The 11,259-nt window shown below is 38.7% G+C and overlaps 1 protein-coding gene across 1 annotated transcript; it reads right to left on the bottom strand.

Moving 5' to 3' along the window:
- Positions 1–971: 971 nt before the first annotated feature.
- LOC132621515 (E3 ubiquitin ligase BIG BROTHER-related) lies at positions 972–10,524 on the bottom strand. Its single transcript, XM_060335814.1, has 7 exons — positions 9,985–10,524; positions 7,995–8,310; positions 7,849–7,898; positions 2,963–3,004; positions 2,744–2,865; positions 2,562–2,670; positions 972–1,170 (listed from the first exon to the last, which is right to left on the bottom strand). Exons 1-7 carry the CDS (start codon positions 10,264–10,266, stop codon positions 1,123–1,125), a joined length of 969 nt encoding a protein of 322 aa, XP_060191797.1. The 5' UTR covers positions 10,267–10,524; the 3' UTR covers positions 972–1,122.
- Positions 10,525–11,259: the final 735 nt, after the last annotated feature.

Below are 11,259 nucleotides of genomic sequence, written 5' to 3'. Positions count from 1 at the left end.
GAATATTCTAAGGTTTTTCAAGAAAGTCTTCCTAAATATTTTATAAGGATCTAGAGACTCTCCAAGAAAACTCTCCATGGCTCTAGAATCTTCCCATAAATGTTAACATCTTTGCCATGTAAGCATCCACATGTCTAAAATATGTGCTTATGTAGCAAGATAACTTGGAAGGTCATCACAATAAGCTAGTAAAAAATAGTGACACATAATTATCCACGAGAGAAAAACTCAAACAGATAAGACTGACAATTGAAAACAGAACAGAGGACACCAGGAAAAGCTAAGCCTAACAAAGGGAATCAGCCACTAACATCAATTGCGAAACGATCACAAAAGAGCCTCAGCTGTATAGGAGTTTGTTATACCCTGTAAAGTTCCCAAAGATATTATATTCAAAGGCTCCTGTAACAACACGGTGATGCGAATTTCAATATGAACATCTCAATGCTTACATGGACATGGAAGTTCCTGCTACTCCTAGTATTAGTATGTGTCCGTTGACCGCTTAACGGTGATTCATCTTTGATGAATTCCACAATTCAAGAAATCAAAATTGATCCACAATATCAAGAAATTAAAATTAATCGTTCGATATCCTGCTCGTTCTCTCTTCTTCAATTTCCAATGACCTATGATTTTTATTCAATTTGGTCAATTTGATACTATAGTTAGTTTTTTTATTTGATGTTTTCATTAATACGTATCGATAACGAATCTAGCAACACACTAGCTCAATTTTTTGCAATAACGGTTGTTAAGAAACATTTACACATGCAACTCGTTTATATTGATGGTGTAAGAATCAGTACTCTTTTTAAAAGCTATCAAATGAGAGGTGGCAGAGGGGATCGTACCATTCGAGCCGTTTTTTTTTTTTCTTGGCTGGAAATGGGAGCAGGTTTGATGAAGGATCTTAGAGTGACAAGGTGTAACGAAAAAAAATTAAAGAGGAAACATTTAAAAGGAGGGAATTATTAGAACTTGGTACATTCATGATATTATATGATAAACAGAACAAAGGAAGCCAGCCAGAGTGAACCAAGAATGGTCAAACAAGCAGAGAGATTGGTCTCTGTATTACTATCAATAATTTGCATTGAACAAACACTTCGATTTCTGTAACTAGCTGTTTCCAGAGGTGGAGACCTCAGTGCTACATATAGGACAAACCTGCATGCACAAAATCATATACAAGAATCAACTGCAGCCCTGAAATAACAATCTTTATATAGAAATCTCACATATGAATACTGAAAAGCAACAATATATTAGTATTATTCAACAATTTGGACAGTCAATATGTGGAAAATTCGTTAATATACGTTGGAAAGCAAGGACGCATGGGCTGATCACCCACCCCCATCCCAGCCAATTACCCCAACTTGAGGAACCGAGGTTTGCTTACACCACTTAGTTGAAGGTGGACTCTATCACTAGAGCAACACTTTCTCGTCACTGCCGATACTGTGAGGTGTTATCAAATAAAAGCAGGTTCTGTTACTTGAATAGAGAAACTCATAGTAAGCTTAAGATCAAAATATAGGCAGTTATCCCTATTCTGGTGCATCATAATACATTTACAAATATAGAATTCAACAATTCAAATTCATTCTAGCCACAGTTGAATATCAAAACAATGATTGTCCTCCTGTTAAATGCAACGAACCGAGTACCAGCTTTAACAATTTTCTTACAATTGGTACGATGCAATATGCAAAGGAAATCCAACATTTTAATCTCCGTATACATTCAACTGTGTCACACAAAATGGGTTAAGAAGTCTCATTCTCATTCAATATGGCACATAGCCAGATGAAAATGAAGTAACTCAAAGATCTAAGTCACTGCAAGAGCTATCGCCACCCTAAACAGTACTGACAAGAGGCATATATTTCCTTTCAAACCAGAAAAAAGGGGGGAAAGAGGAGTACAATCTAGTTCAGTGTGAGAAGCATCGGCAATAGAAGCACAGCTAACATTCAGCAATTGAGCAAGCTAAACTTAGAACTACCATGATTCTTCAAATAACTTCGACATATATCAGCCGACCATGATGGGGCTAAAACAAAATTTTAGTCTCGGATAGAGCCACATATCACAGATAAAACTTATGTACTTGTCTAGAATTATATGTCGTTATTTCTAAAAAAAAGTTCTTCTCAAATTATCTGTCGTTGTCGTTTTAGAAGTTCAGACAAAATTAATTATTTTTTCCATTTTACCCTTAGTAGTAATTGTTTCTTGAAGACTACACACACCTCAATTATGGGGTGATACTATGATTGTTCAAATACCAATGAAAGGTAAACTAGTTAAAAAACCCTCCTAATCAATGTTTCTTAAGGTGCGTGTCAAAGAGAATCAAGACAGATAATTTGAGACCGAGGGAGTAATTTCTAAAAAAGGTCCAGAAGGTAAGGGAGCCTTGGGCTACAAACAATGACAGAAAAGATATTAGTTGGCTTAGCAAAGATAGTTCTCCGTCACAGTTCAAGGATTCATTTTGAGGGGGGAAGAGAGAGGGGGGGGGGGGGGGGGGGGGTGTTGGGCACTTCTAATACCTTGTTTATTTGTAACCATTTGTTCAGACATTCAGAATGATAAGTATGTTTGCAGGACAGCACAGTCAATTTTTGACCATCTTCATAATCCGATCTACATATAACACACCTGTAGTGCAAAAATGTCAAGTCGTCAACACTTTCACATATGAACGAGTACAGCAAAGGATATGTTAGCTTACGAATCAGTAGTCCCTTCTGACGCAGTTTGTGTCTTGTAGTTCACTGAAGGCAGAGAGGCAACTGTATCAGCAGAAAGCCCCCTGCTCTCAGTTCCAACAACTTCACCCAGTGCTATAAGTTCCTGCATGAGTGCAGACAGTTGAACAATATCAAACATCTGAAGTAGAACATACGAAGTATGTCAAAAAGAGAGAAACAAATTCAACAAACTGAAGTACCTCATAAGAAAGCTCATCGGGATCAACATCCTCCCATGCATCCTAAAAACAACAAAATAGACATGTATGGTTAAACCAGACTTAATGCGACATCACAAAGTTCATCTGATGCTCCACTATGCAGGAATTCTATGTCAAGAAAACAACAAAGTGGTAGATGAAAAAAAGCTTAAGATAACCTCGAGTATGAAAAAAATATTTTATCTCATCTATATTGAAGAAAGGGAAGGAGGAGAAAGCAAACAATGGTGGAAGAATCTTCAGCCTCGAGGAGCTTCCTTTAACAATCACCCAAAGAGTCCATTAATTTAATAGCACAAAATGCATCAAAATAGCATCATTATGAGGATTGGGGCCAAAAAAAGTAACATGAGAAAAGATTTTGCATATGATATACCCATATCAGTTGCTATATGCACTTTTTTGATCTATCACAATTTTAACTAAACTATACCCTAACAAATAACAAAGGAAACTTAAATAAGAAATCAAGCAACTAGTAGCTCAGACTACTGTAAGGAGAACCTGTCATTAAATAAGTTTTGATAGCACTGTTTGAACAAAATGGTACAGAGAACAATGCGACATTAGGTATATGAGAGCATCCAAAGAAGTTCATAAATGTTGTGCGTCACTTTATCTATTGCCTTTGACAGTATGGTAGAATCCTCACATTTTTTCACATTACATTAGAGCCAAATTTGGTATTCTGTTCGCACACTCATATTTCCAGAGTCCACGCTTGAACAGTAGATTTTGGTTACATGTAAATATTATCAATATACTCTTAGGGGTCGTTTGGTGTGAAGGATAAGCAAAAATAGTCCCGGGATAAAATTTTAGTGCCTCCTTATCCCATGTTTGGTTGGAATAAAAATCCGGGATAACTAATCCCGGGATTAGTTATCCCGGGATTTTAGCCTTATTTTATCCCACCTTGAGGGTGGAATAACTAATCCCGGGATAAGTTGTTTCCCAACCAAACGAGCACTTACAGTTAGCATACAAAGGCATATTAAAGGGTTTAAAAAGGTCTTCATCAAGATGCTCCAAACAATCCCTAGCAAGCCAAGATGCATTACAGGGGTGAACTCTTATTCATGTCATTATGTGGCAGTCAAGATTCTCGCTCAATTCAGCCTTCTTGTTGTCTTTTAGGTTAGGGACTTAGAATATTTTTAAACAAGTAATATTGAACACAAGGCACATTTACAGGATAGCTCACTCCCAATTTTGTATTAATCACGACTACAAAGAACGCTAAGACGCTCAAGACACTTAGACAACAATACAAAGACCACCGAGGCCTTTGTTAACTTGTGCCAAGGCTGCATACACATTTATATAGTGCAGCCACGCCCTTGATACTTGTCAGCCCAAAAAGGAACCCTATCCTATGACAATTAACATCCCTAACTGCTAGGCACATTAAATATATTCAAACATACAGTTTCAAGACAATGCCACGTGGCTATACTCGGACGAAGACAAAAGTAACTGCCCAACTTCCGGCATGTGCGTCGCATGCTTGTGCAGGTGCCCAAGGCTTGCTTGGCACTAGTCTTGACGTTGTCCGCCCATGCCACTGCTTGCACGCCCTTCCCACATGTATCGCATGTCAGACTTGTCCATGCCAACACTTGCCTTGGCACTACTACCACGGTGTCCAATGCTAAGCCAGCTTCGCATGCACACATGCTAGGCAGCGTTGCCTCCGCCAAGGTGCCTTTGTCAACCCACAACATAGTCTGTCATGCTTGGTTTTCATCCATGCATGATGCCAACGACATTCATAAGGTTGTGTCAAGGGCCCTCAATCATAAATCCCTTGCCACAACCATGTCATGCCGAGCATCTTGTTGAAGGGGCTAACAAACAACGCCCCTTGACTATCATTGGCAGCAGAAAATTTGATCCAATCAACAAAGTCAAATCCGACTCTTGTGATCCGCCATTTGGTTTTGCCTTTCGGGCTAGGGTTTCAACACGAAATCTTACTCAATCAGAAACTGTGTGCTTAGGACTCAACTTTTGTCGGGTACGTACCACGGATTTAGTTCTCAGCAGTTACACCAAATTCTGCAGGCAATGCACCACAACAATCACCTCCTTTTTATGAGCAGAATAGTGTTGCTCCGCTTCATTCAACTTCAGGGTGACTTTCTTGGATCCACACCCAACCAAAAGCTATGTTGGAAGCATCTTTGTGCACTTCAAAAGGCAACTCAAAGTCGGGCACCACAATATTGGTTAATAGTTTCTTTCAAACTATTGAACGCCTTCACACAAGAATCGGATCAATCCCATCTCACATTCTTCTTTAACAAGTTTGTCAAAGAAGTAGCTTTCTTCGAGTAACCAATAGTGAATTTTCTAATAGGTTGTCCAGCCAAGAAACGATCTCAATTCCTTCAAGCCATTAGGAGTGTGTCACTCCACTATAGCCTGCACCTTTCCAGAATCCATCCGCACTTGGTTTTTGCCGCCCACGGAATTTTGTTTCTTGTCGTGAGGAAAGCCTCCAAGGGCATGATGAAGTATGCCAACAATAACAGGCGGGTTTTGGAGTTTAACGAGGGTGACAAAGTGTTGTTGAAACTAACTCTCAAATTTGGTTAAGATCAACAGCAATACAAGTCATCGAGGCTTTATTCCGAAGTGCGATGGTCACTTTGGAAATTGCCAGACAGACTTGAGTTGCAATGGTTAAGAAAGTAGGCGTTGTGGCATGCCGACTTAAGTTGCCAGACAGACTTAAGGAATACCCCACCTTCCACATTAGCTTTTTGAAGAAGTCTATGAAGATGATCCGTGACGGAACAAGACAAAGTGTGCTCTTCCTATGGTGTGCAAAAAGTTTGAAGACTGCATGGAGAAGATCTTGGACCACCGGATGTTGGGCATGAGTTAGAAGAACTGGCGGACAGAATTTTTGATAAAATTGAAAGGCAAGCCTGATGCGTATGCAACTTGAGAAAAAGGAACTACTTTATAGCAGTTCGAGAAGCAAATACAAGAGTATATGAATAGCAGGGGATTTGCCTTCTGAGTCGAGCTCGTCGCAGGGGGCTTGCCTAGTGTGGGTTATCTCTCTTGTGTGGTTTGCGAGCTATTGCACAGGACCTGGGTTCACTCTGTGCGCACCCGAAGGGTAGCGGCTGCGGGTTCCCATGTCATCAAAAAAAATAAAAAAATACAAGAGTATATGAATTTTTCCTCGTCGAGGACGACGAGATCATCTGGTAGAGGTGGTTTGTTATCCCTTAACTCGGTCCCTCGGCATGCCATGATTATGACATAGATTTGACATGATGGCCTTGGCACAACCTGAACAAAAGCGGCAACATCATGACACTACAACCTAAGTTTGATTGACTATACTTGGATTAGCACGAGTTGGCATAGGTAGCCTTGTGGGAAGTAAGACACAGTTTGACATGAGGCACGTGTGGGCATGGAATGGCACCAACTATGCAACATTGATGCCAAGACAAGACATGGTCCTCGGCTATGCGAACCTGCCAATATCTCGACCTTAAATCTACTTCTGATTCTACTCCTTCAAAATCTAAGAAAAAGGAGAAGAGTGAGTACTAGAAGAAGGATAACATAAAGCATGACGGGAATGACAAGGGCAAACAGAACATCATCAAAAACTAACCAGCAGGCGGGTGGAGAACGTTTGCTGGACTATCCAAAGCCTGGGCATCACGCATAAAACTGTCCAAAACAAGCAAAGATAAATGTTTTTCTTGCTGAAGAGGAGAAACACGCAAAGGGACAGGAAGTTGCTGCCTACGTTAATCTGTTGAGATTGTTGAACAAACTGACTTGCATGACTATTGCAGATAATGAGGAAGATGATGCCAAGGAGGTGTATGTGGATCTGAAGATTGGGAACAGAAGTGTTGTGACCATGGTCGATACTGGGGCCATACACACGTTTGTTTGCTTCCAAGATCGTTCAAAAGTATGGGCTGCAGGTGACTAAGTGTATGATGAACGAGGTTATGGGTTGCCGCTGTATGTTCCAATGACTTTGGGGACACTGGTCTGGAAAATTCAACATGACAGTGGTGCTGCTGGATGACTTCAATGTGCTGTTGGTTTAATTTTATGTAAAAGTACAAAGTTGCTCCAATTCCTCACTTGGATAGAATTATTTTCACGGGCGAAGCAAACCCCTGAATTGTGAAGGGACTTCGACCCTATGCTGAGGGAAGTACGAGAGCTAGGATCTCTGCTTTGATTTATGCAATCGCATTTGAAAAGGGCTTGAAAAGGGGCGAGGCACTTTTGAGATTGTGGTCTTCTATGCACAACCTATCATACTTTCAGTGATCCGAAATCTTGTTCTTCAGACATGGAGCAGAGAGATTAAATAATGTAAGGTTTTTCTCGAATACCCCCTATTGGGATATCGTTTTATTCCCTAAGTCGGCAGAACATGATAACCGACATCCTTCAACAACAGCAAAAGCACATCTTATTTAAGTACTACGAATCGGGAAAAAAATACATGTGTGTACGTGTGTGTTCAGATTCTGTATTTACCAAATTTCTAAACATTCCAAAATATTCTCATTTTTTTAGTATTATACTAATATCAGACACTGTCATAAACATAATCTGCATGCAGTCCCTTCCATGGGACAGGATAGCAGTAAGTCTATGCAATCGTCCAAGATGTAACCAACCTCAAAATTTATCAACGTTGGCTCTTCTGAATTTTATGAAAAGAGAAGCTCAGAGAGCTCAAGATGCAAGATCCATGTTAGAATATGAAAAAGCTGATAAACTAATGCATATGAATGATAATATCAAATTGATCTTCAGAAGCAATACTGTTAAGCTGACTTCTTTAGAATGCTAAAACAGATCATTACCTGGGAATTAATACCACGATCCTCTTCATCTTGCGGTTGTCTAACATACACTAAAAGTCATAGATTTGTCAATAGTTTACATGATAACAGAACAGAAAAAACCGGCCAAAAACAACAGTAAAAGTAAGTTTCAACAAAAGACTTACTTTCATTTATCCCAGCAAGGGCCAATAATCTAGCTGCCACTTCTCTCTCTTCAGTATCTTGCAGTGCTCTGGCATAGGCCTCATCACTAGAAAAAGCCGATGGGTCTAACTCAACCCCTTGGTTCTCATCCTCACTAGCTTCATCATGAGCATGCACATCAAAAGCATCTTCATCCACATTACTACCATCATCTTCTTCTTCGCTTGGATCATCAAAATCTTCATCATCATCCTCATCATGGCCATAGCTCCCAGCATCCCAACTCCCATAATCAATCCCCTCATCGTTCATACTAAGCATCATATAAGCCCTTTCCTATTCCCAAAAAATAAAACAGAGGGGCTTCATCTCATTATTACAAGAAAAGACCGTAAAGGACAAACAAGACACATAAGACTTCATTCCCAGAGAGAGTCTGAGTTTCATTTGATGCATCTGAAGTCCCAAGTAGGATTAAATGAACCTTTACATTTTTATATTTCAAGATCACCAGCGCAGAAAGAACCAAGTTAGAGAAACAATTTTAGTGATATAGTTCCACCAGAAGAGTACTTCTTCAAATAAAAAAGCTTCATCATTCTGAATTTGGTCAATTACAAAATAACTTGGGCCTATTTGGATGGAATGTGTATTACTCAGTTATTCCCAGAAGAACCAACTACAATTCAGTTAGCAACCAAGACACTGAGTTTATGATGCTATATTAAGACTGTTATTGCAATATGATCTCAAGTCATATAGTCTAAATAACCTTGACAATCCATGCAAGGGAATCAGTTCTCTTACTCTTATTTTTATAGTTTCTTCTTCCTTTTCACTTTTCCTTTCATATAGCTTTTAGTTTCTCTTTTTATGACCTTCTTTTCTCTGGCTTTGTCTTCAATTATTTTCCCACCTGAATAACTTTCATGGGCTTGACTCAGCCCCACAAGCCTATAAGCTGTCTCTCATCTTGTTCATCTAAATAACCATGATTTCCCAGCAGCAGCATCTTATTTTAGCCACCACAATGGCAAATTGCTCCACCAACTTTCGAAAACCCAATGATCCTCTACCACTGGCCAACCCCCCACCCCGTCACCCAATCTCGCCTAAACCTCTCAATCAATCTCTACTCCGTCTAGGCTTGGCAAACATTGATGCTTCAGAAGGTTTAGAAATTGAGAATGCTAGTTGAAAATATTCAACATTAGTTTGGTCATTCAAAATTAGCTACAAGTCCACTTCAGGTTCAAAATTTTAGAAGCCAATACTTTTTACACAAACGGACCATTTGCACTGGCCTGACTTTTGGGATTATGATAGCTTTCAGTGAACCACTTATTTCTGGTATTGCTTTATAAATCTGACTCTTAAATATGTTATATAAGTTAATTCAATCAAGTGCGTGGTACCATTATTCTAGAAAGGACTTCTAGTGTTTAGATTATCTTTACGTCAAAGAGAAGTTATGAACTTCAATTTGACATAAAAATTGAATCGTATTCTAAAATAAGCTAAAAGCATTTCTATATAAAAATTCAACAAACGAAGCAACTTCAGTTAGTTTTCAGACACTTTAAAAAGTACTTTATGCCATATGCAAACGACTTTATCAGAGTCTCATTATATAGTTTTAGGTGGTATATAACTAATATCATCATCCAAGATACCAATCCACACAAATAGGGTCATTAAGTAAGTTATCCATGTATTAAAACCAGCATAACAAATAGTACCATGTTTGGTATCATTTTAGTTGCTATGTATAAAATTCAGCACATCAAATACGGTGTTTGGTTACCAAGTTTACAATCCTGCATAACTAATACATGCATATAAGTTATGAGGGAACCGATGAATTAAGAGTAAGATGGAATAACTAAACCCTGCATTACTAATACCAGTATAACCCTAACACGCAACCACATGACCCCAATCCTAATTTTTAAAATAAAGCGAACATACTGAAATTGAGTTCAATACTGAAAATCAGTTATATTGACAAACCTGTTCTTGCAAGGTGCGGGCGAGAGCAAGATCAGCCTCGACCTGACTAAGCTCGGTGAAACGAGTTCTCCGAGTAGCTCCGCCTTCATTACTACAAGTGTTGCTATCATCCAATTCCCCATTTCCATTAATTTGCACACTACTGTTATCCACATCTGACCCATTAGGGTTTCCTCTTTGCTCATTGTTGTTGTCATTAGCCGCAATAGGGCTTGTTGTTTTGGCTGCTGATGCTTCATTATTATTATTAGTGTTGTTGTTGTTGCTTTTTGAATTCTCCATTACTGGGCCAACAATCAACGGATAAAGGGTATTTTATAGGAATTGGAAGGGATATTCGGAGAAATCTGAAGCGTATAAGAAGAAAGCGATAGTGCCTTTGTGTTTGCGAGAGAGAGGGAGGGGAATGATTAGAGAATATAATAATATAAATAAGAAGAAAGAGAGGAGAAAAAGGGAAGCATCATTTTCTTTTCAAATTGGAATTTGACGTTTGCCAGGACACCCTTCACCTTTTCCAACCATCCAATCTGACAGTACAACAAATGAAATACATTTGCGAGGATTATTTAAATTTCAAACAAAATAAGGTGTCTTCATTATTAAAAGAGAATGCTTCGGTCTCCGTACAAAAATGGGAATTCTCAAACTAAAAAGTTAAAAGAATTAAATACCCTAACTAAATATTCTTATTTATATAAGAAAAAATAAAATGGAGAAAATTGCCCAATGAGTATCGAAAATAGAATAACTATATCCTCTCTTTAATTTTGTTCTCAAAAAAGCCCTCAACGTTAGTATTTTGGCTCAAATATGCCCCTCAAAACTAACGAATGTTTACGTGTGATTTTAACCCACTATAAAAATATTTTCGTTACGGACGTGGCCATCTAAAATAAAAAGGGATGGATTTTTTTTTTTAGGAGAAAGCAAATCACAAGATTTTAGAAAATTCAAAAAATAACCCTTTGTTGTCTTATTTTGAGATTAATAGGGCAGAGATGAGGAGAGTGAAGCACCATCGAAGGAAACTGAAGCCGAAATTGATAAGAAAAAGTTTGGTGCAGAAAAGAAAGAATAGGAGAAGAAGAAACTACACCTGTTGTGGAAGACAAAAAACAAGAAGGGAAAGCAACTCTACCGCCATCAACACCGGCGGCGGTAGGGACACGGAGTCGCCCGAAAAGGATCTGACTTTAGCTATTTGACAAATTGAGAACTCAAAAAATGAATAGAACCGCGAACAACAAGACCTCTCTTAATTGATCCCTTTTG

Source organism: Lycium barbarum, chromosome 12 (genome assembly GCF_019175385.1).
Source record: "Lycium barbarum isolate Lr01 chromosome 12, ASM1917538v2, whole genome shotgun sequence".
NCBI lineage: Eukaryota > Viridiplantae > Streptophyta > Magnoliopsida > Solanales > Solanaceae > Lycium > Lycium barbarum.
The sequence above is the reverse complement of the archived record's forward strand: the minus strand, read 5'-3'. Positions and strand labels throughout refer to the sequence as shown.

What these genes read in the sequence shown, in the direction of transcription:
- LOC132621515 (XM_060335814.1), bottom strand. Translation starts at nt 10,266, where the DNA reads ATGGAGAATTCAAAAAGCAACAACAACAACACTAATAATAATAATGAA. An exon ending in CCCGCACCTTGCAAGAACAG is followed by an intron (nt 8,311 to 9,984) that starts GTTTGTCAATAT and finishes TTTTGGGAATAG; the next exon opens with GAAAGGGCTTATATGATGCT. An exon ending in TCAGAAGGGACTACTGATTC is followed by an intron (nt 2,671 to 2,743) that starts GTAAGCTAACAT and finishes TTTGCACTACAG; the next exon opens with GTGTGTTATATGTAGATCGG.